Source organism: Perca flavescens, chromosome 10, assembly GCF_004354835.1.
Source record: "Perca flavescens isolate YP-PL-M2 chromosome 10, PFLA_1.0, whole genome shotgun sequence".
NCBI lineage: Eukaryota > Metazoa > Chordata > Actinopteri > Perciformes > Percidae > Perca > Perca flavescens.
This window is the reverse complement of record NC_041340.1, coordinates 19,027,131-19,052,710: the sequence shown is the minus strand read 5'-3', so window position 1 is coordinate 19,052,710 and position 25,580 is coordinate 19,027,131. Positions and strand designations below refer to the sequence as shown.

Here is a 25,580-nt window from a genome sequence, read left to right as displayed (position 1 = left end):
AGAGAATGGAGGACAAGGCTCAGTGAGAAAAACATAAGAGGGGGGAATTAAGTCCACAGAGGAATTTAAAAGAAAAAGTTTTAAAAAGGAGAACAAACTTCTATATTAGAAGCCAGGGTGAAATCAATTTTTAATTTCAACACTGAAATACTAATCTCAGTATTTACATCAGTGAGGCGACAATTCTTGAGAAAACTGTCCAAGTCATTAAAGTCAGCCAGCTAATACTGGCCTGTGAGAGGACTGGGCTTTAAATGAGAATATACTTTATGCGATATAAAGGATTAAAGTATAGAGAAGTTTATTTAGTGTATGTGTTCTTAGGTGTGTGAAGTGTAAACAGTGTGCATGTCAAAGAGGGTCTGTATGCAGCGTGACAAATTGTTTGTGTCGTCTCCTTAGACTTTGAAAAGAAGACAGTAACAGACATCAAGGGCCTTAGAGGCAAGCTTTCTTAGTGAGGCAGCAGATGAAGAGTTGGGCACGGCATCACATGGAGGGACAGTGAGAGATCTCTACATGTGAAGAAATCTTCGATGGGCAGTGCCTCAAACACAGAGAAAGTGAGCCATCTTAGTATGAGAAGCTTGTCTGATGCCTGGCTGGTGATGCTGTTGATGCGTTGGACAACTGTGTGTGCATATGCGTGTGTTTGGGCGAGACGATGACTCTGCTGGCATCAGCCACTTTGGATGAAGCTCATTTTGGAAGCTCTGTAGTTCTCTTACTGACAGACGCACACAAACAAACACACAGAGGAACATCTTCATGTGGTTATGAGCACACATGCACCGAGGCAGATTGTTCTGGGTCACTTGGTGTGTTTGTGAGTTTGGGTGTCACTGTGAGGCAGAGTCCAGCTGGTGTGGCAGCAGGACACTGACAGCTAAACAATCCTCATCTTTGCCTCCCTACTGTATGAGTGTGCACACACACACACACACACACACACACACACACACACACACACACACACACACACACACACACACACACACACACAGCGTGTGTATCTTGGCCTTAAAATTTCAGTTTCTCATCTCCATCATTTCCCTCTTCTTCTTTCTTCTCCCTTTATTCACTCTTTAGACTCCCATTCCCCCACTTTCCACGTTTTTACTGAGTTTCTTAATCTCTAAAGGATTTGGCTTCTACTCATGATATTCTTTTAATTTTTTTTCCTCTTTTCATGCCATGCTAGCAGTTGGCTAAATCATTTAAGGCCAGGAGCTTCTGTGTTTGTGTGGGTGTGCATAGATGTTGGACAACTTTTTTGGTGCTTAGACTTCTGCAATGTTGTATTTCTCTAAGCTTCAAAATATTTTACTTCTTGCCGCTTCAGCATAAGTTTCTGTTTTGTGCGTTTCCGGGAGATTTAACCAGACTCAATGATCTAACTTAATCTTTATTGAATCTGTCCTAATGTTCCGGTTCTTTAATATTGATAATGACATCAAGCAATGATGGAAGTACTGTTTGAGCTGGTCAACTTGCCACCAAGATTTCTGTCATACTTGGTTCAAATCATTTTTATTTCAGTGAATTCAGGTGTTTAAGATTAATTCACACATCAAAAACGTATTGAGAGAAGTTTTCACATTTAGCTCCTCGACCCAATACTCCATAGTATAAAAAAAAAAAATTACATTTTGAGTTATTTGAAATTAAAAAGGCATTGAGCCCCACATAGACAGGTGGGTGGTTGGGTGTATGAGTGTTTACCTGCTGTTGCAGAGTGCTTAGCTGTTGTTGTAGTTCCTGGTTCTGCTTTTCTCGCTCTAGCTTAGCAGTGGCCAACTGTTCCTTGTCTTGGCTCAAATCCTGCAGCTTCTGCTCATAGTCACCCTCCAGTTTCTTCAGCTCCACCTGCAACTCGTGGCGTGCTGTCAACTCTGCATCCAGCTAACACACGTGTAAAGGGTCATAGAGAGAGAGAGACAGATACAGTTGCAGTATTGTAAAAGTGCTAAATAGACTTTTTTGGTGACTTTACAAATTGTGTGTAGTGGTCAACTTCAAGAACCATTATCTACTAAAAAGGTCCCACTGGCACCAGGACTGCACCAATACTGTGCCATTGTTGTGGAAATGGTGTTCCTGATATGTTTGTGTAATTAATATTCAGCTAATCATGTGAACTTTGACCTATGCAGTACCGCCAGTGACCCCCCACATCTACTTGGAAAACAAATCTCTCCCTCTGGATATGAGACTCAGTCGGCAAATAAAACGTACCATGTATACAGGAATATACTGATACAATATGAGCTAAAAACGTTAATTTCGGAGTATCCTAATCATATAATTAAAAAAAATGAAATCCTGAATAATATTAATGTCCTGAATTACTATTTGAATATCTTAAAATATTCTCAAGCATTTTTCTTATAAAATAAAGGCAGTGTAAAATGAACAAAGAATTAAGTGTTGCTGCAATTAAAAAGGGGCACTACCACAGGATTTACGTTGAGCGAGAAGTCTTCAAAGAATTTTATAAATAATTTAATTTAAAAGGATGATTGAAGAACGTAAAAAAAAAATTAAAAAAAATGAAATACACCAAATAAATATCAAACCTGAAGCTACAAAAACACCAGGGTTAACCAATGAAATATGGGAGCAAAGTGTGTTTGCGTGCACAAGCTTTTAGCCTCCCTCTTTTTTTTTTTTTTTTTTTTTTTTTAAGATTACTTTTTGGGCATTTTAGGCCTTTATTTTAATAGTACAGATGAAGACATGAAAGAGGAGAGAGGGGGGGAATGACATGCAGCAAAAGGCCGCAGGTCGGAGTGGAACCCGCGGCCGCTGCGTCGAGGAGTAAACCTCTATCAACTATCTAGCTATCCAGGCGCCCACCTCCCTCTTAAAGCTGCATCAGTTTCTGTATTTCAAAGACCTTTAGAAGCCATTTCCTGCAGTCTAATGCTTTTAGTTTCATTGTATAATTTACAGTAGTGTCAATTATTGAGTTAGGATGCTTCAGTGTACTTGCATGAGCTCACTTCTCACTTCCATTTTAAAACCTTCACATCCATAAAAATAAAATAAAAATAGAAGAACATTTTACCACCAATTTTTAGATTTTCAAGGATTTTTTTTTTCTTTTAGGACACTTGACAACAGGATAAGTGTATTTAAATAGATGCCTACACAGACACACAGACACACATGGCTGTTTAATTTGCCGACAGCAGATCAGTTACTCTCGCTGTCAGCATCCCGACAGCCTCATCCCTAATTCCTGCCAAAGAGACTGCCAGCAATTACCCCATCATAGACAACTAGCACTATGGTGTATGTGTGTGTGTTTGGTTAACGAAAATGAATCCAAGGGTGCTCACGTAATTTGTGCTTGTGGTCAATGGATATGATCCCATGTGGGAGTGTGTCTTTATGTCTGTGTGAATGAAGGCTAGTTTCAGCTCCCTCTATGCAATTATCCTGTCACTGGGACAGAAATATCAGGGCACCAGCACACCGCAATCAAGGCATTTACCACCTTGTGCGAGTGTGTGTGTGTGTTATTTTTGCAGCCTGTAAGAGTATTTGTCTGTCAAACACGTGTATGCTCATTCTCTTAGTCACCTGCTGTCCCTTCCTTTTTCTCATTTGTCATCCCATGTCAGACAAACACTTGACACATAGAATTTCATTACGATCCCAATGTGTGTGTGTGTGTGTGTGTGTGTGTGTGTGTGTGTGTGTGTGTGTGTTTCTTTAAACCAATCACAATTGTCTTGGCAGCGCTAAACTCATGACGCAGTGACTGTGGCTCTGCAAAATAGTCTTGGGAGGGAACTTGCTTTGGTGAAACATTTGCAACCCACAAAAGAAAACGCCTCATACAATATTAAATGAAGTTTCACACAATACAGTAATGTGAGATATTTAAATTAGCTGGATACATGGTTTAAAGTAATTTGCTCTTACCAGTGTATCGCCGTGTGTACTCCGTCCACAGCAATCCCCATCAATCGGTCCCAATACGTCCCAATTAGATAGTAAACGCCATAATCAAATTCCTTGTAAATCTTTATAATCATTCTCCTAAAGAGCCAAGCAGGCCTGCCTTATTGTGCAGTCCAAATTTTCTTCAAAAGTTGCCATATTCAGCATGTGGCTTGCTAGCTCGAAGTTTGTTGTCGTTTCCGGTATCGCAGGGGTTTTGAGAACGGCAACACACAGGGCCAGATGTACGTACATTTGCGAATTTAGTGTTATCGGCGCAAAGAACACGCTGTGATACTTCAGCTTACGTCGTATTTACCAAACCTGCAGTTCATCGGGTAATCAGCGCTTTTCTCCGCACACTATACCGTAAATTGTGCTGTAGCAAAGCATTAAGTACTGGTGCTATGATACGGCTGAGTGCAGACTGCGAAATTCCCACTGCTGATGCTATGACTGTTTGAAATGATCCTGATGCCAATATTTGTAATGTAGCGAGGAGTTTAACAACTGCTGGAATGGAATGTGAATGCCGAGTCAGAGATTCAATGTCATCTTTGATTTCTTTGATCCTTGTGGCAAAAACCTTTTCAGCTTGTCTCCTTGGCCTATGTCTTCGTCTTGCTCGGATTACTGCTGCCATTTGACCAGGAGGCATATGCGAGGAAACCCGCTTCCAGATTTACACCTGCTTTTAAGAGGCAGAGAATTTTCACCGCAAAATAGAGGTGCGCTTTCACGGGCGTTTTTTGTACATACAATGGAATACATAATTAGGCGCACTTTACGCTTCCCCTCCCATCTCTTTATGGGAAACTCCCACTTTCCCCTTGACCCTCCCGTGAATACATATGCATGACAAAGCGCAATTTGCCATTTTCAGTTCCCGCAACAGGCAGTGTGCGCTTTTACCTCTGTGCGGCCTGTATGTACATACCTCGCCATGCTTTTACGCACACATTGCGAAACAAATGCGCCTGAAGTGGGCGCAAAAGCATTAGTACATCTGGCCCACAGAGAGCGGAAGGAGAGGGGCAAAACCTCACATCCGGATGTCTGTGTGTGTGTGTCTGTGTGTCTGTGTGTGTGTGTGTGTGTGTGCGTGTGTGTGCGTGTGTGTGCGTGCGTGTGTGTTAATGATTTTCAATGTAAATTATACTGTGCGTTTTTCACCTTCTTCTCCAGCTCAGCTGCCTTGGCCTGACTAGTTTCCACCTTGGTCTGGTCGACCATGTTGTCTGTGGACAAACAGAGAGGACAGAAGAAAGGAAACGAGAATGTTTCAGACAACGCACCTGCACACGTCTGGGAGTGAAGACATCGCACCCTTCACAGAGCAATACACACAGAGCAAGCATCCTATCGGTCTCCCTATTTGCCCTTATCACACTACTCAAAGTCAAGATCTATGAGAAGATTGTGCTGGCATCTCATTACAACAGGATGCCATCTGTTGCATGCTGCTTCTACACATCATTACCTTTTAAGCCTCCAATACATACACCTTTGTCTGACTGTGTGTATGTGTGAGAGATGGGAGAACCCTAATTTCCCTCAATGGGAAAGACATCTCACACAAATATCAAATTATTTTTTTCAAAATAGAAAGACCATGTAACAGTCTGGAAGTAATCCATTATCAGAGGTGTTGCTTGGCAAAGGACAAGTTGAGAGAACAAAGGCTGACCAACAGGGTTATTTTCCAGAATAATTGCAGGGCCTACAGGTGGTTCAGTGCCCAAGGGCTTACCGAGCATGTGCAGTAAAAGAACTAATTAGCTTGAAGATGAATGCCACAAAGTCACTGGATCAAAGACAGCTAATCATGATGCCCAGAAGAGGGATCAAACAGATAGATAGCAGAAATACAGAGCTGTGAAAAGCTAAAATAGAAAATGTAGAAATTACATAAACTTATAGAAAGTGAATTATACAGATTGTGAAGAGACAAAGTGTGAATCTTCATCAGTTACATGGAAATACGGCTAGTGGAAAAAGGAGTGGAAACTATGCAAGATGCCTTATATCTAGATAAGCTGGTAAGCAAGGCAGATCAAAATGAGAAATCTATTTTGTGAAAGAGAAGATTTTCCCAGATGAAGGAACTTGACAATAATATGCCAACCCACGTACATTTTCAGAGTGTGCTTTTGTGTACGAGTTTACATGGTTATTGGATGTGTAAGGGGGTTGTTACTTCTGTCATGGTGGCTAGGCTAAATGGGAAATGGGACAAACTTCGAATAGAGAGCACTAAGGGAGCCAGAATGTAGGGGGAAAAAACTGTGCTGAATTTCAGAGTTCAAAGAAAAACACTAAATAATGCATGCAGGGCAGAATTGGGCTGCTTTCCACCGATAATAACTCTGGCAGCCTTAAAGGAGGCCAGCCAGCCTGTGTGTGTCAGGACGCATTTAGAAGCAGTGCAATTAGAGCCTCCTGCGGTGAGCAACAGAGAACTGCCATAAAGGAGTTTTGAACTCTTGAGACATGGCCTGCACCTCCATTATGCTCTGCTTTAGTTTACTATAGTCAGCAGGTGTTTCCTCGTCAACATTTAGTGCTGTCACTCACGTCCACAATACCACATGCACCACTTTTCACCAAAATTCAGCATTTCATGCGTGTATATAATAGAGTGACAGGAAATGACATGGATCAGTGGCCCTCATAATACTTTCTGTGTTACCCTGTAGGGTTATGTGTCTTGCTCATGTGCACTTAGACAATAGGTTCACAATGTGTCAAGTCTGTCTTAAAACTATAGTCAGGTGCCCATATATGAGTCAAAACTGTTTTAGCTTGCTGTAATAATTCCTCTTTTTCATACTGGCCAATAAAAGATCCTTTTTTTAATGTGCTTCCAATTTTTTTTTAAATCTACTCATCTTCGTTCTGTGCAAAAGTGTATTCCAAAGTTTATCTGAAGCCAATATGAGGCTTACACCAGTCTGAAACTATCAAGTGAGTATCCTTCAAAGTCTTTTTAGAATTCCCTTTTTCTGTTTCCCCCCCGACACTGTTTTCTTGCAGAGCTGCAGTGGAGGCATAGTAACACAAAGAGGGAACTTTGTACTGAAAAAGGCTTGATATGATTAACTTAGACTGTTGAAGCCTCATATTAGCTTCAGATAAACTTTGGGATGTATTTTTGCACAGAACAAGGACTGTAGTATTAGTTCCTCATCACTCCCATTGGAAACGCATTAGGAAAGGATCTTGGCTTGTTTGAAAAAAAGAGGAATGATTACAGCAAGCAATACCAATTTCAATGTTCATTTGGGCACCTGACGATTATTTTAAGACAGACTTGGAAAATTGTGAACCTATGCTTTAAACAGAGGGGATGCTTGCAGACACACATACCTGGGCACTGCTGACTTTTATTATATTAATACATTCAACACCAGTGCCTGAGAGTTACCATCTCACCAATCTATCATTGTGTGTCAAGAATCAAACATTGGAAGAGGACAAATAAATCTCAGCTACTATATTGTTACATCAGTCTCTGGGGTGGCTTAGTTTGAGATAAAGCTTTTGTCCTCTTGATAAAGTGCATTTTATACCACCAACCTATGACTGTAAAACCTGTCGCACAACTCAGCCCACACTAACACACACTCCCTCTCTGGGTCCACCGTGTGGCGTTTCTGGGCCACTACACATTTGTCAACCATGGTTATCAATTGTATTATACATCGCATTATTGTATAATGACCAAATTAAGGTTAAATTACATAAAGCAGGTATAATAGCCTTGACAGCACAAAATCAATTGTGTCAGTGATTGGAGTGGGGTAGGCTAAAAGTGAAATATGGTTGTAAGTTTCAACTCACACAGCACTATTCCAAAATGTTTGATTTTTCTGGTCTACGTGAATGTGGTCCTTAATGCCTGTGAAAAAGCATGCATAAAGCTCTACATTTTAAGGGTGTTGGTTGATGGGCAAGACGGCCCCATGTACTCTTAGAGAGAGAAAAGGAAAGACTTGTTCATATGGGTGTTCTGGTCTAACAACTCACCTATCAAGCCTTCAATGTTGAGGCTGAGTTTACGGCACTTGAAGTCAGGGTCCGCTCCATTCCTGTGAAGCACGATCTGAGCGATACACTCGTCTATTAACTTGTAGTACTGAGGCCTGCAGGAGGAAGGGAGTGACAGATTTCCAGATGGATTGGGAGACAGAGAGAAAGAAGTGGAGAGAGACAGGGGAAAGATAAGATGTGAAGGATGGAAGGGTAACAAAAAAAATAGAGTTAATATGCTGGGGAAAGAAGAGAATGTCTCACTCTCTACAACATACTGTGCATGTTGTCTCCACAATGATGTGTATGTATGTCGTACAATACCAGAGGAGTCTGCATTAATAAGAAATTTGGCACATTACGTGAACAGAGGATGGGACTGACAAAGATCAAGTTGGTTCATTTGTTTCGACAAATGTGTGAACACACATGCTTCGTCACTTTGTCTTTGTCTGCAACTGAGATTGGCTGTGTCTGCGTGAGCATGACAGTTTGAGTTTCTTGTCACAAAGATTGATTGTGTGCAACGGTGTTCATGAGAGTGTGTTGGTGTATGTCCAGGGCACCGTGTCTGATCAAGCCAGCTTCACACAGACACTCAATTTTGGAGGTGTCTTATTCCCTGACCCCATTAGATGCTGCCAGAGTCACAAACTCAATACTTTATTTATTCTGTCTCCCGCCCTCCCCCGTCTCTCTTAGTCACTCTGCCTTTGTCTAACACTTGTTCCACTCCTTCAATATACTTCAAGTTTTTTTTTCCTCCTAAGCTTAGATTTATCCGTGGAGCGATAGAGACATCTAGTGTCATTCTTGAAAACTGAGTCAAAGTGAAAGATGAGTCTACATCCTAAACTAGCATTCTTCACCAGCCTAAAACACATTCCATTTAGATATTAGGTATATTAGGAAAAAAACTGGTTGGTAGGCCTAAGGCTATAATTAAGCTAAATCGTAAAATAAATACACACATCATTTCATTTTTAAACTACAGCTATTAAGCCCTGTACAGTCTGTGTACATGCAAAGTATGTGTATGACTAGAGGTATAACCATTCATATGAGTGCATTTGTGTAGTCTGGTAAATTCTCAGGCCTCCATCTCCACTTGGGATTGAAACACAGTGAGACCAAGAATGAAAAAATAGCAAAGTAGCAGGTACTCTTGCATTCATTCCCACACAAATGCTAACCCTTCTATTCCCTGTGCATCCCTCCCTCATTCTCTCAACATCTGCCTAGCAATTTACCTCAACTCTCAATTTCTTCTTTATTATTGTCTCGCCCTCCACCTCCCTTCTCTCTTCATCTCTGTAATTATCAAGCTGTATTTTTATGCCACTCTACAGCTCTCACTCCCACACTCACTTCCTGTCTCTCTGTACAGTGCATTACAGACAATCTCTATTGTGTGTCAGTGGATCACCTGGACGGAGAAAGCCGGATAGGAAAGAGGGAGGGATGGAAGAGAGGAAAGTTTAAAAGACCTCAGCTGGGACCATTTGTTTGGGCCAACCTACCTTTTCCACACTCACAATAGATTCCCCAAACGGTGTTAAAAATAAACCACAATTTCCTGCCTGTCTGATACTATCAAGGAAACACTGACCAACAACACAACTAACTCAAATCAAAGGTCTGCATGCCTGCACATGTTGGGTTTTGCCTGTTTTCTGTGACATTAAGTAAGGCAACACATTCCTCCCTTTTGTTTAGCTGCATGTAAAAGTAGACATAGATGTGTAAATGTGCATACACTATGCCGTACAATTTTTGACTTGTCCTTAACATTATTCTACCCCCTTCTTGTCATTCAATTATTCACTCTTCCTTCCTCCTCTGTTTCCCTAGCTAAACCCCCAAGGGCTTTGGAAGACACAGGGAGAGACATTAGCATATTTCTGGTGATAAGAGGTGATGCCGTTCATTTCTATTAAAATGGAATTGGAGTTCTTTGCATGTATTAATTTCTTAGTCTTTGAATGGTGCTCTAGAAAACAAACAGCAAATGGAGGACAGGGCTGAGAGGAGGGAGAGGTGGATGAAGAAAGGGAAAAAACTCCTTAAGTTTTCCTTTTGTCATGGTTATTTTGGCAAACTGCATGGTACTGCAAAATAAATTGCTGGGGACAGTTCCATAACTACTTTCCTGTATGTATATGAAATAGATGTATTATGCTGCAATCAGGACTCTGAATTCTGCTTCCTAATTTTTATTCAAGAGTACACCTAGAGTTCTAGAATTTTAAAGCAGCTTGCATGCCAATGTATGTATCACAATGATAGAACAGCAGTGATAAGTAAATCCCAGATGATACGATATCTAGTCTCTTGTCACAAAACAATATATCAGCTCTAATATGTGAATGTGTGAGCAGGCACATGTGTGAGAGAGTATCGACATGTATGAGTGTGTGTATGTTCACGTGCTACCTGGCCAAATAGTCATTACGGATCAGCAGCAGGTGCTGCATCACAGACAGGAAGTGGGTTTCACCCTTGGAGTCCTTCACAGTGTTGACTAGGATATCAAACACTTCCCTCACATCAGTGAAGCAAAAGCAGTTAAGGCTTAATTAACACAATTTATAAAAGAGTTTAACACAAATATATAACTCTACATACACAACATCTTCAACAATCAGTGACAACTGAATAGTCTTGCACCAACTGTTGCTGCATAATACTACTTATACAAGGCTTGGAGCAACACAACTAAACACATCAGAATTACAGTCAAATAAAAGTCTAACCCAGACCAGACTTGTAGACAATCTGATAATCTTTGTTGCTTAGGGACAGTGTGATGATATTTCTGCACAACTACCGCAACCAGTTCTATCACTCAAAATCGATTTGAGCTCAGTGTTCGTTCAATGTTGCCGTGAGGAAGGCAGACTGTGTTTACACCATGGATGTATTATAAGACCTGGATACATCGTTCGATGCATGAAGCCTTCATGGCGCCTAAAAATACCCTGATCTTGGGTTCTGCTTTCGCACTGTCCAGCCCATAGAGCAGACGCACTAGAGACCTCCACAGGCCAAGCCGGCTAATTCCGGTTTAGCGCTGCTCTTTATATGAGATTATATGATTTAATCGAGCGGCTCTTCTAGACTTTCCAAATGTTATTGAACAGAATGGATCAAATTCTGATTGTGTCATTTTGCAGGGGTTGTGAAGATAAAAAAAAAAATGTATCCACTGATTTACAGACATCTCTTTTGCCATGTAAGTCTATGGGGAAAAGTCTTTTTTTGGCCAGAGGGCAACACGTAAGGTTGCAATTCCGCCGTTTGGCTGCTATGTTCAATTTGCTTCAAAGCCTGGCGCACTTCCAGGGGGACTGGTTTACACTGTATCTAAATAAAGGGCACTAGTATTGGCTACCCCAGGGAGACATCTGGTGTTGAAGATTATAACTGCATGTCAAAAGCAGAAAGGACAATTACAGCAGTCATTTTTAAAACTACACTGTTACAGTAAGGGTGACTTTCTTTTTATCAAAATCCTGTCCATCCTGGATGTCACACTAAGTCAAAGAGCCTACAACAGAACGCGTTGTGTGATTAAGATAAAGATACATCCTTCCCTGCAAATATGTGCCTTTGTCACATCAGGACAAACTCATTATATACATTCAGATTTTACATGAATAGACCATATTTGCTTAGAATATAGCTACTAAGGGGGTCATTTCAGGTCCCGTTTTCTCACCACAAAGTCGTCAGATATGCATCACAGTGATATCAAAGTTTAGTAGAATGAACCATCAAGTCCACATACAACAAAATATATTAATACTCCGCTAAGTAGTAATTGGATTGACTCTAATCTGTTTAACAAAAACAGGTGGTAATAATAATAACAATAATTCATGGTAAAAGTCCACCAGTGTCCGGATGTGTTGCTGCTTTTGACTGCACTGCAGATGAGTAGCAAATGTCTGTAAGACGCTAATTGGCAAAGACGGATTTTGAATGTAAAAAAGTCCACACAGGGTCAATGTCCCTAGAGCCTGAAAGATTATGCTTATCACAGAGGAAAATATTAATTTTGTATCCGTCTTGGAAGAAAGTAAGTGGTCAGGCTATTAACTGGGAAGAAAGGGGCAATCTGATTTTGTGTAGATTGCTCCTTGTAGACTCATGTTTATAATCAAGGGAATACATGCATATACTTATTTATCCTATCTGTGTGAATCATACATATTCTTTCATTATAAAAAATACATTATGAAGGTTATTCACTTCTCGCTTCTAACTAGCAAAGTAACAAACGCAAAATCACGAGCATGCAAAGTTATGTTACCAGGTAGCCTATATAGATGTTCAAGGTCATAAAGTAGACCCTGACAATTTCTACAGGGGAACAATTTTGCCAGGTGGAAGGATATTCCATCTCAATGCGAATGTCGTCAAGGCGTGCTTTGAGGTCCTCAGAGTCATCTTCAGCCTGCTCATCAAACACCGTGAGTTGCACCCTCAGCTCTTCGTTTTCTATCATTCGCACCTCCTGCAGGGAGAGCGATGGGATGTAGGCGGAGGGATGAAAAGGCAAGGGGGAGAATGACAGATGTGTTTGGCAAACATTGGGTTTGGACAGTTTGGACAGAATTTTCAAAGCACATAAGTGTGTCAGCCAGTCAGCAAGACAGAAGCATCAAGAGTGAGAGAGACATGAGGAGTAAGGATTTGCAAATGTGTGTGTTGTTAGAGTCACTCTGAGAGAACATCAATAGAGAATGTTTTCTGTACCGTCAGCAGGTCTCTGAGTCCCAATCTTAGCAGTTCAGAGCGAATATGGATCCTGAAGTCCAACTCTTCTCCCCGGCTTATTAAGGCGTTTATTAGCTGCATGCAGCCACCCTAAAAAAATAAAAAGAAGAAAAAAACATATCAAAAAGTCAGCTTCACCATTTAGACTAACTGGATAGATGATAACTCTAATACAAAAACACATTGTCCGCTGAGTAAGTCTTTTACTCTGCAGATTGCATTGAGTATTGCTGTCTATCAAATGCAGCTGGGTTGGTGTCATTTGTCAACAAAAACACACATGGGGATTTATAATTCTTAAAGTATGTGTGTGCATGTGCACCTTAAGAGCAATGTTGTGATTGTTCATGCCAGCAAGGAGAGGCTGGAACCTCTCGATGTCCCGTCTCTCTGCCTCCTCTGTAATGGCCTCCAAAACACGCTCATGACTGCAAAAAAACAGACGTTATGCACATCATATAAAATGTTGTTACATGTTGTTAAATCAAATACAGTGGGGGAAATAAGTATTTGACCCCTTGCTGATTTTGCAGGTTTGCCCACTTACAAAGAATGCAAAAATCTACAATTTTAATCATATGTACATTCTAACAGTGAAAGACAGAATCCCAAAGAAAATTCCAGAAAATCGCATCATATGAATTTATTAAAATTGATAACCATCTGATGAGGAAAAACAAGTATTTGACCCCCTGGACAAACAGCAAGTATTCTGGCTCCTACAAGCCAGTTAGTCTTTCTTTAAGACACAGCCCCAATCCGAACCAATTATCTACATCAAATACACCTGCCTCACCTCGTTACCTGTATAAAAGACACCTGTCAACACCCAAACAACCAGCATCCAACATCACCACCATGGGCAAGACCAAAGAGCTTTCTCTGGGACATCAGGGACAAGATTGTTGATCTGCACAAGGCTGGGATGGGTTACAAGAGAATCGGAAAGCAACTTGGAGAAAAAGATCAACTGTCGGTGCAGTTATCAGGAAATGGAAGAAGCACCACACCACCGCCAACCTCCCTCGGTCTGGGCCTCCACACAAGATCTTGCCTCGTGGGGTGTCCCTGATCATGCGAACGGTGAGGAATCATCCCAAAACCACAAGGGGGAACTGATGAATCAACTGAAGGCAGCTGGGACCACAGTTACAAAAGAAACGGTTGGTAACACACTACGCCGTCATGGATTGAAATCCTGCAGCGCACGCAAGGTCCCCCCTGCTCAAGAAGAAACATGTACAGGCCTGCATGAAGTTCGCCATTCACCACCTGGACGACTCAGAAGAGGCCTGGAAGAAGGTGATGTGGTCAGATGAGACCAAAATAGAACTTTTTGGCCTCAACTCAACTCGTCGTGTTTGGAGGGCAAAGAACACCGAGTACAACCCAAAGAACACCATCCCCACCGTCAAGCATGGTGGTGGCAACATCATGCTTTGGGGGTGCTTTTCAGCCAAGGGGACGGGACAACTCCATCGTATTGAGGGGAGGATGGACGGGGCCATGTATCGTGGAATTCTGGACCGACATCTCCTTCCCTCAGTGAGAGAGCTGAAGATGGGTCGAGGATGGGTGTTTCAGCACGACAACGACCCTAAGCACATCGCCAAAGCAACAAAAGAGTGGCTGAAGAAGAAGCACATCAAGGTTCTGGAGTGGCCTAGCCAGTCTCCAGACCTCCAGGGAGCTTAAAATTCGAGTTGCCAGGCGACAACCTCGGAACCTGAATGATTTGGAGGCTGTCTGCAGGGAGGAGTGGGCCAACATCCCTGCCGAAATGTGCACAAACCTTGTCACCAACTATAAAAATCGTTTGACATCTGTGCTGGCCAATAATGGCTTTTCTACAAAATATTAACATGCTGTTTGTCCAGGGGGTCAAATACTTGTTTTTCCTCATCAGATGGTTATCAATTTTAATAAATTCATATGATGTGATTTTCTGGAATTTTCTTTGGGATTCTGTCTTTCACTGTTAGAATGTACATATGATTAAAATTGTAGATTTTTGCATTCTTTGTAAGTGGGCAAACCTGCAAAATCAGCAAGGGGTCAAATACTTATTTCCCCCACTGTATCAATACATGAATACAAAATTTGCCATTAAACAAATGTATGGAGAATTCAAATGTACATTCTGTTGCTTTATTCAACAGTTTTTATTGAAACCTGACATACAGGTAAAAGAGAAAAGAAATATGATAGGCAATTACTCAATTATTTAGGTCAATGCTAGGTTGCTAACTGTTGCCAATAGAGCAGTTCAAGACTGTTATTTTGCATAACATTGCATATAAGACTCCAGAACTGTGGAAAGGAATTGCTTGTGCAGAGCCATAATTTCTGTTCTGTACTTATTAAATGACATGGTGTCAGAATTCCACTGATGCTTACAGGTTCTCAGGTTGTTCCAATATTGAGATGGCAGAAAGGAGCTTGACAGCATCCACCATCATATGTGGCACCTGAGGGTTGATGGCTTTGACCAACAGAGGAATTCCCTCAACTGACTCCAGCATGGATTTTAGACCATACTAAAAGGGGAGAGAAAGGGGGGGGAAAAAGCAGAATGACGGGAAGTCATTTAAGGTTTATGTTCTGCAGCAAGGCAAAGACCAGGCTTTCATGGTTCAAATTATAGTGTTTACATCTGAACAATAGGAATCAATTTTTCTCCTGCAGGTACCACATTGTTCATACTCAATTACCGGTGTGTAATTATTAATAAATGTGATATATTTCAAAGACATTTATACTAATTACCTAGGGTTGGCCCATCACCACACTGATAACTCAAATCGCTTTCAAAGGTTAATAGTATTCATTATAATGAACTGACAGAAGTTGGTCACATTGACTTCATAATGCCCTCTAGAGGAAGAACTGCTACACTACAACAAGGACACAAAATGGGATAAAAATTGATTCTGTTACTAGTTATATTACTTACAACTACATGCAACAACTATGTGCAGCTATACCAAAAAAAGATTAGGCATCTTGACGTGATTAAAGAAACTTTCTTACCTTGTTGTTCATAAAGGCTTTTAGACAACGAATGATCTCGTGCTGACATTTCACTCCCATCATTCTAGTTGGTGGATGAGAGAAAAGACATACAGAAAGACATTACAAACACATCGTTAATGAGTACAATTTCTTTTTCTGAGGTTAAGGTGTCTCACGGGTACTCGTCTTTGTCCTCCTGTAGTCTTCTGAGCAGATTCAGCAGCAGGGCCAGCCCTTCAGCTCCAAAGTTCTGCACCCAACTGGAAGTGACAAGACCACATGATTAGTACACTGTGCTTTTGACATTTTATCGCCTTTTTCCCCCCTTGGCTTTTCCCATTGCCATTCTCTTGAAATATATTTATTTATTTATAATGTAATTTTCCCACTTCAGTTTAAAGCTTTTGCTTTGTCTTTTTGGTACGCCTTTAAACTTATTTAAAAAAAGATGTGCGCTTAATTGTTGATAATGACCGGATGGTTCAAGGACATACTGCACACAGTTGGACATGATAGCTATGTTTTATTTTAAAAGGACTAACATGACTTACCATAATTTTGAAAAATTTGTTTTTTTGTTTTTTTTTAAATGATGCCAATTGTTTTGTTAAAAAAATTGCCTTAAATAAAACTTAAGGAATATTCACTCCTGTGGGTGTTGTAGGCTCTAATGATTTTACAACAGGAAATTATCAGTTGTTATTTTGTGTATGTAGCTGATGTTGTAGCCTGTAGGCTCCCCACCCTCATATACAGGGACAATGCATGATACTGTGTCCAAAAATTCATCATAATCATCCCCAAGTTGATTTAGAGGTATTTTGAAAAAATAGACTAACACCAGATGACTTAAACTTAGTTATTAATGTTTTCTGGTGCCTTTCTGGTAATGTTTGAAATAAAGAAGTAACAGGCCTATCTTATCAACTATGATAGTTGAAAAACAACTTTTTTATCTGAAGGTCAAACTCTGTAATGTACAGTATATGGTCCAATAATTACTCATTGGGCCTTTAAACGGCAAAGTTTAAAGGCCCAATGCGATCAGTGGTCAAGTATGGACTGTTTTTAGAAGTCACATAATACAGCAAGTCAAATGGAGATCACCTGTGTGAGGTATTCCATTGAAGGTTCTTCAGCAGCAATTGAAGCATATATGAATAGGCCTGTATCGCCGTTGCACATCAATACACTGCAATATTTGAGATTTTACTTAAACTCTGTCAAGTTACATGGGTATCATGAAAGATCAGTCAAGTCTCAATTGGACTGAGGTCTGGACTCCACACCGGAAGGTTAAAACTAAATTGATCTGGTTCAAGGTTTTATTTTGTACTCACTGCATGTATCTGTATGTAAGTATATGTGTGTATTACCTGACAGGGTTGTTATTGAGAGAGACTCGCAGAGATTCCAGACAGCTCAGCAGCTGTGTGTCTCGGTAGTCTGACTTTAACTCCTGGATGTACATCATGGCTGATTTGGCGCTCTCTTTCTGGTTTTGACCCTAATCAACAAACACAAAATTACATTGTGTATTGCATTTATATTCAGCTTCTTACGGGTTGTAATTGGTGTTATTTCCATATGGAAGCCTAATTTGAAATTTTGATTTGCAGAATTAAAGGGTACTGTGTGTAGGATTTTCTCTTAACAGGCTTATTTCACAGTTATATGAACTGCGCAGCAACCATCTGTGCTTGGTTATGTAGGTCCTCTGAGTCACTTGCTTTCACCATGTTTGATTATATTACACCTGCTGTTTTTATTCACCCAACGACTAAAAGCATAGCTGGTCCTAATGATGGTTGTGACATTTCATTGAATCTACATTTCACTGGTGAATACATGTGTATAATGTATATAACAATCCAGTCTTGGAAACACAGTCAATCCCTGAACACAGTCAGTCAAGGAAAGGCCTTTGACTGCACATTTATCTGAACAATTAGTCCAAGATAATAGTGTGTAATAGTATAATCTGACCTCTCTTTTTTATTTGGCCTTGAAAACACTTCACAACGTCATGCTTCATTCAAATAGTTATGAAAGTGAATATGACAAAAACCCAAATGTAGCACTGTGTGTTTAGCATAGGACAATATGGAATATAAAGGATACAACTCTGTAACTTGTACTGATTTTAGCCAATGCTAAAAATAAAAAAAAAATAAAAAAACTTGCATGAAGCTGTCTGCAACCCTACAGCATACTGCATTAGCAACATTTATTTTGGTACTGACAGCTTTAGACGTGTGGAGGTACTGGGAGACCATCTCTCGTTTGATCATAATGTCTTTTGCCCTTAGAGGCTGCTGCTTCTCCCCATTCAGGTTCATATCCACCTAAAGAAAGACAGGAGGAAGAAAGTAAAAAGAAAGAAGTAGGACAGAGGGATCAACAAGGTATTCTGAGACAAGGCGATGGCATAAGAAAAAATCGGTAGACTCAAGCAATTAATAAACAGAACACACATAATACAAATAGAAATCATACTGTATTTATAAATTTGACAAATTGCATTAACATATTTAAACTAGTCTCTGCTGAATTGGAAGCAAGGAAGGCTCCCAGTGAGATGCTAACAGACGCTCAGCTGACAAGTGCGAGCAGTAGGTCAAAGCATATCTATTGAGTAACAGAGAAAAAATGTACTTCCTCTTAAAATGAACCCTTTCACAATTTTAGTTTTTCTTTTAAAGGGGTTAGTAAATCTACATAAAGGGTCTTTAATCAGAGAGTGATTACGTATTTGGAAGTGAAATATACCAAGTAGAAGTTTCCATGGCTGTTCAGGGGGGGATAATGAGTAGGTAATTAACCAAAAGCTGAATCTTTCACACACACACAACACACACACTTTAACGGTCTTTCTCACCAGCATCTGTTCGAAGAGTTCCAGGACGTATTCATCAGAATGATCATGCAGCATAGCACTCGGAGCGTTGAACTCATAGCTGGCAGCTGAAGAGTGTCGCTGACTCGGCACTTGGCCGGGCTTCTCCTTGTCTTTTTTCCTCATGCTGGTGAAACGCTCCAACTGGATTAGCAGACAACATGACACCGGTTAGATGAAAGAGGTCAGGGAGAAAAACTGCAAAGTGTAACCATCACTGTAAGGCCACAGAACAAGGTAACAATCCCAAATCAACTCACAGATTGAAGACAGGCCTGCTCTCTGTTGTGTTGTGTGTTAAATAATGAAATAATAATACATAAGGGTAATCAACAGTAGAAACCTTTCAACAATCTGAGACGGTGATTAGGGATTAGAGACATCAAAGGTTTTTGCCAACAAACGTTGCCACACAAAGTCAACAGGCAGTCAACACTGGCAAGCGCAGAATATAATGTTTAATTTGAACAAGCAATGGGGGATTTCTAGACTGGGTAAACCCAGCCCGATCTGCCGATGATTTGATTTTGCCTTGCAGCTCGGGCTGGAACCCGTACATTTATCTATCCTGCTTCTGTCCACAATTTTGCGGGAAGCAATAACTAACTGGCTTATCCCCCTGGCGCGCTATTGGCGGGTTTAACACGATGGCGATAGAGAAACGACCAATCAGCTTTTTGTTTACATTCAACAAACCGGCCACCGAAGCGCAGCACTCCATGGCAGCAACCTGTTGATGCCTCTGTCGCTATGTCACCCGGATCGTTGGTCTGATTGGTTGAAGGACTATCCAATTGCATACAGAGTCATTTGAACTAGGCCCGTTAATCACGCCTCTTGTGCAGAGAAAATACAGAGCAGACTCCCCAGACTAATGTTCAATCTTAAAAGACTTAGCTTGGCCTGGTGATAGCCAGACAAGGGGATTTATTTCCCTCTGGTTTTAATGATGGTGTGGTAAATTGCCAAAACTTGTGCTGATATATCATTTATTGCCAAATGAAAAAACACTGACGAACTTTTGGATACATGTAAATGTATCACATTGACATAGTGACCCTCCATAATAATTCATGAACAATAATCTGCCAGTATGTAGGATTCTGGCATCCTCCTGTGACAGGCACATGAGGGCATCACTTGTCTATGCGCCAAGCATTTAATGTTGTCAGTGTGCATCTTAACCCTTGTGTTGTCTTTTTTTTGACGCCTTTGTTTTTGCTTTTTCCAACATTTTAAATTGTAAAACAAAAATTCTTTACATTTTCAGCACTTATTTCTACGTCCCATATTTTCGGATATAAAACAAAAATTGAAAACGGGTCAATTTGACCCTAAGTCAACACAAGGGTTAAAGCATGCACATCCAACATGAGTACAGCACAGGACAAAACACAGGCACTGTGTTATGGTGGGTTGTGTTAGTGTTCCATGACATCCAATGAATAATGGTGAGTTGGTTTATTAAAGATCAGAGATTCATGACAGATGGATGCGTCAAGCACACAGTTAGCAAACCTACCTCGTCAGGAATCAGGCGTTTGAGGGTCTGTAAAGGATGAATGGATGAAAGGGAGAGAAATTAAACAGAAGGGTAGGAAAAAAAATCAAATAGACGGCAGGGGAGAGCGGTGACGGATGGAGGGACAGAAAGAATCAATTAGACAAACATCATTTATGAAAGGAAACAGATCTAGGAAACAGTCTACAGAGTTCATAAATGAATCGCAGCAGGACAGAGGGAAACACTAACTAAATCACTGTTTTATAACTCAATGCAGTCATTGATACACATCTCTAGATAACTAATACATTTAGAGTCTAAGTTGAGGTAGTCAAGAGACCTGGAAGGTAGCAATTACATGATTGATCTAATAGTAGCAGATTAGCAGTCAACATTCAAACAGTCAAAGGCAGAGAGACACTTTTTAAGAGGGGGAAGTGGGACACATATATATAAAATACACTTGCATATCTTGGCCACTAGGTGTCAGGCTACATCCAATAATGCCACCGTAGGATACCTAGTGCTGGCAGTATCACTTTCAAACTGGAAAAGCACATGCCCTGACAAAGTCCATGCAGAGCAAACAACATCAAAATGACTCTAAATAGAATAAATCAGAAATAATATTAGTATCACACAGTGGAAGGGCAGAAATCCGAAACGAAAAATACTAACATAAAGGCAATCTGTTTTCCATGTATTTTCATAAAGAAAAGCAAAAGTCATTATGAACCCCCAAGTGCTACACTTTGTAAACAACTTACAAGACATCAAATAGTATGCAACCTTGGGGGTTGGCCTCAGTTGTAGGGGTCTAAGGGGGAAAATACACCAAACATATTGCTAACGGCTACACAGCTAAAAGCAAGACATGACGCTGGGTTGAAAGGTCACCAGAGGCCTGTACTACGAAGCAGGATTTGGCGTTAACGAGGTAACTTCAGGTTCAACCCAGGGTTTTCTGTACCACGACGGTGGTGGATCAGTTGTTACCAGGTTCAATCGCCGTGGTAACTCATGCTGAACACCTAACCTGGTCAGGAGCAGGTGAAGTTGGAGATCAGAGATCAACCGGTGTTAAAGCACCGCCTACTGACCAATCAATACTCGATTGATAACGGCGTCAAGATATGGATTTTAAGCGGAGGGAATTACATATAGACTATTTGTCGGCTTCTTCAGTCGTATGTTGCCAATACGCACATCGGTTAGAATTGTTTTGATATTCTTTTTATTTTCTCTCACAGCTTACCACTGCCGGGGTTGCAACTGAAATAAAAGGCTAACGCAACGACAGTTCATGGATGAAAAGTGTAATTATGGTCAGATCTTGTGCCTGACTAATGGGGAAGTGACCATTGTAGTCTATCCATCCATCCATCTTCGTCCGCTTAACCGGTATCGGGTCGCGGGGGTAGCAGCTCCAGCAGGGGAGCATTGTAGTCTAATGTATGCTATTATAGTGGGTGTACTGTACTGTATATTGGCCAGAATCTGCCTTTGGGGGAGGAGGGGGGCCTATCAAAGTGGGGTGGCCTGGGTGTCCTCCCCCAGGGAAGTTTTAAGCATCAACGACTTCATTTCCTGCATTCCGATACACTTTTATGCACCAATTTACGGTAAGAAAAAATACCTTTATTCAGCCTATAGATGTTAAGAAAAAAGTACGGCTGTCAGGTCAAAATGTATCAAAGATATAATGGAAAGTATGTTGTTAAGGGGCATAGGGCATTTATAAGTGGGTATATAGAAATCCAGGAGCTTACTATCACGTAGACTACACCACTGGAAGTGATATTGATAGGCGTTGTGATTTACGCAAAACAGCGTCTGCTTTTTTTGCCAGCTTTCCTTCCTGCATTTTGCCTGTAAAACCGTGTCTGTGTTCTTCATATTTATGTAGAACTATAGTTTGCTCTTCTTATATAAAATATGCGGCTCTGGTAGATGTTCGACACTGCCTCTTATGTGAACGTGCGCGCCGCTGGTTTGGGAAACCCTGAGTTGACTAACTAGTTGATAACCAGCGTCGTGACACAGGTTATGCGGGACCGCGGTTGTTAGGGTTAGTGAAGGAGGGTTACTGAAAGAAATCCAGGGCATGTTGATCTTGATTCGTAGTACAGGCCTCAGAGATGGGAGTAAGTCACACATGGGCAAGTCACAAGCAAGTCTCAAGTCTTAACCTTCAAGTCTCAAGCAAGTCAAAGTCATTTTTTGTGACAATCAAGCAAGTCAAGTCACAAGGGGGGGGGGGGGTTAATGCACAGAAGCACAGAAGGGAGGGAACGGGATGAGGAGGAGGGAGGGGCGAGCTAGTCTTCGTTTAGTTTGAATATACTTTGAACGACTGTTACAAGAAGTAACGTCACTAGGGCTGTCAGCATTAACGCGTTATTCGCGACGCGATTAAGGGCCGAGCATAACGCGTTTAATCGCATGCCGCCATTTATTAATTTATTTTCACTTCACTCTGCTTCGCATTGTGCCTAACAGGCTACTATTTTGACCCTTTGCCGCACTTTGCCATACTTCCTCTAACAGATCCTGCTGCTGCAGCAATAGCAACACGGATTTCGGTGCCTCATTCCGGTGCCAGGGATATGCCTGCGCTTCTCTCTGATGCTCTGAAACAGACGTTACAGGCAACAGAAACATCGCTGCACGTGACGGCAGCTAACGTTAGCCTACCGCTAGGTGGTAGCTGGATTAAACACGGTTACATTAAATTGTAAACAGAAATAATCGATTATGAGCCTGCTGATTATCGATGCAGCATCGTCCATGTCCATGATTCGATGCATTGATTATTTGATTAATTTCAACACCCTACTATTTATCCTATTTACTTAGAACATCCTGTTATTTATTTAGAATATTTTACACTGACAGAAATTAAATGAAAATAAAACCCCTCCCTCTCTCCTCCCAAACCCGTCCCTACATCCTATTAAATTGAATAATTATTAAACTTGTATTTGTATATTATTCTTTTTTAGCCTATTTTATTTTCATCATGACCGTTTTTAACTGCTTTTTAATGTTTCATGTGAAGCACTTTGAATTGCCTTGTTACTGAAAGGTGCTGTAGAAATAAAGTTGCCTTGCCTTCAAACCTCAGCCTGTCAGTCAGTCCCCAGGGCACAGAAACCACCGTTGTGCCTGCTTGTCTCACAGGAAGTGTATTGTATTTATAGCATATCACAGCAAACGCTGTCTGTGTGAAGTTTTAAAAAACTGTAACCACACTTGAAAACACTTTATCGGCATTGCCGTGACTCTCTGTGACTTCAACAAAACTGCAGAGCCGAAGTAGTTTACTCCGTCTGCATCTCTGTGCTCTGTACTCTAAGTCTCTACACTGTATTGATCTGGACATATTCAATATCACGTGCACTTTAGAGGGTTAACATAAAAAAAAGTCTAGACCCCAAATATAAGACAAACCCACTTTTTCCGACGATTCATGATTTACCATTCATGTGAAATCCTAAGAACAAAATAAATACAATTTTACTGAAATTCAATGTGATACATTTGTTTTGTCTCTTGCTGGTGTGAATGCACATCTTGCTTACTACAGTAGGTGTCAGGCTACACCCAATAATGGGAAACCCAGCAGAGAACCTTACATTGGTCATCAAGAATCTTCAAAAAGTTCTACAGGGACCACATACTCAAAAACTCTGTGCGACAATTTTTAAAATAGATTCTTTTCCCTAGAATCGAGATTTCTATTACTCTTTTTTTTTTTTTTTTTTTAACCAATGATTCACCTAAATATTTTTCTGTTCATATAGCACATAATATCAGTTTCCAGCAAAACAGATGGAAAGCAGAAAATACATGTTATGTACTTCTTTACAAATGAAATAAATGTCAGACTGACTGACATGTAGTGCATTCATCTTAAAACACAATTAGTTTTTAGAAATGTCTCATGATATATTGTCTGTAGAAGTTTATTGTTTAACTTTTGTTTTTGTTAAAGAAGGAAAAGAAAATCACAATACTCAATACCATCGAATCGCAATACTTCTAGAATCGCAATGAATGAAAATCGCGATACAAATCGAATCGGCAACCATGTATGGTGAAAGAATCGAATCGGGACAAAAGCATGTCATCCCAGCCCTAGTTGTTTTCAATCTTTCTCTAATATTTGCTTTACAACTGCTGCTTGCACTTTCATCAGCATTTAAAGCATTATTCAGGACCTAAATGTTTGCCAATCAATTATTCTTACAGAAGTTTACCTGGGTCCACATAAGTCTGTGTGTTTTGTTGCAAATATTTTGCATTTTGTTTTATCTTTCAATCACCTACTACTTTCACCTGACATTGAATTAGGTGTAAAAGTAGCCCACAGAAGGAAAATATACAGCTGACATTGGGCACAGTGGACTGTGGGTAATTGCACGAAAAACTGAATATGAGTGTGTGAGTGTGTCAGGAAGACAGTGATAGAGATCGATGGGGAGGAAGAGACAAAAAAAAAAAAAAAAAAAAAACTTGTGAAAACTAAGTGTAAAGTTCTGCTTTTCAACCCACAAGTACAGTTGTCGATATATGTACTCCAGTGTTTCCCACACAGACTATTGTGCGGTGGTGCGCCTCACTATCAACACCGGCCGCTGCACATTGAGTTTCGCTATAATTTTTTTTCTTCTTTTTAAACGCCATTTTAAATACGTTCTTCTGCATTTCCTTTCCCTGCTCTCCTCCGTCTCTCTGTCACTTGTGTCTCGCTCACATATACACACACACACACACACACACACGCACACCTCCTGGAGGAGGCTTAAAACACCATCGAGCCCACTTTGCACTCAGCGTCTGTCTCCATCAAGGAGAGAAGATGGCTGGCGAAATTCACAAGTTCATGAAAGGTTGGTATCTATCTCGTGAACACCTTTACACAATCACAATCACCGACCCGACTTGTACCAAACAAGCGATTGCGCCTGCTTTAGAAAGTTAACTAGTCGCAAGTTTGCGGTAAAATGCAGTTGGGTTGTCGAGGTCAAACACTATATGTAGCAGCTGTGAATCAAATAAACGTATTATAAATAATGTTATGTCATTTTTTATTGAAAAGTATTTTCCGCGACTGAAAAAGGCATGTGTTGAGGATGAGGACCAGCCTGAACCGGAGGTATCAGTCTGAAACAGAGCTCAACAGTCCGACCAGTGGAATTAGTTATGTTATTCATTTGTTTACAACATTTTCAGGCTTCAACCAGTGAAACACAGGGTCAGGGAGAGAAAGAGAAAGATTCGTTAGGTATTGAAGTAGGAGAGGAGGACAGCATCCAACTGCGTGTCCTCCTCGGTTTTTGATACCACACCCCCCGGTGACACAGGGCGACACCCACCCACTGCCACAAGTTGCTTCCTAATCTGTGGGAA

General features: G+C 40.7%; 1 protein-coding gene across 2 annotated transcripts in view; it reads right to left on the bottom strand.

Moving 5' to 3' along the window:
• diaph1 (diaphanous related formin 1) overlaps positions 1 to 25,580 on the bottom strand; it is a 112,359-nt gene that overhangs the window by 61,722 nt on the left and 25,057 nt on the right. The window contains exons 2-15 of one of the 2 annotated variants that reach the window (XM_028588709.1): positions 20,187 to 20,213; positions 18,647 to 18,808; positions 18,012 to 18,113; positions 17,145 to 17,275; positions 15,945 to 16,028; positions 15,787 to 15,850; positions 15,154 to 15,293; positions 13,079 to 13,184; positions 12,736 to 12,846; positions 12,375 to 12,493; positions 10,411 to 10,527; positions 7,975 to 8,090; positions 5,122 to 5,186; positions 1,723 to 1,902 (exon numbers count right to left, since the gene is read on the bottom strand). In XM_028588709.1, coding sequence (XP_028444510.1) covers positions 1,723 to 1,902; positions 5,122 to 5,186; positions 7,975 to 8,090; positions 10,411 to 10,527; positions 12,375 to 12,493; positions 12,736 to 12,846; positions 13,079 to 13,184; positions 15,154 to 15,293; positions 15,787 to 15,850; positions 15,945 to 16,028; positions 17,145 to 17,275; positions 18,012 to 18,113; positions 18,647 to 18,808; positions 20,187 to 20,213 — 1,524 coding nt within the window. The remainder of the gene's footprint in view (positions 1 to 1,722; positions 1,903 to 5,121; positions 5,187 to 7,974; positions 8,091 to 10,410; positions 10,528 to 12,374; positions 12,494 to 12,735; positions 12,847 to 13,078; positions 13,185 to 15,153; positions 15,294 to 15,786; positions 15,851 to 15,944; positions 16,029 to 17,144; positions 17,276 to 18,011; positions 18,114 to 18,646; positions 18,809 to 20,186; positions 20,214 to 25,580) is intronic. The other variant, XM_028588710.1, reaches the window with a different exon arrangement.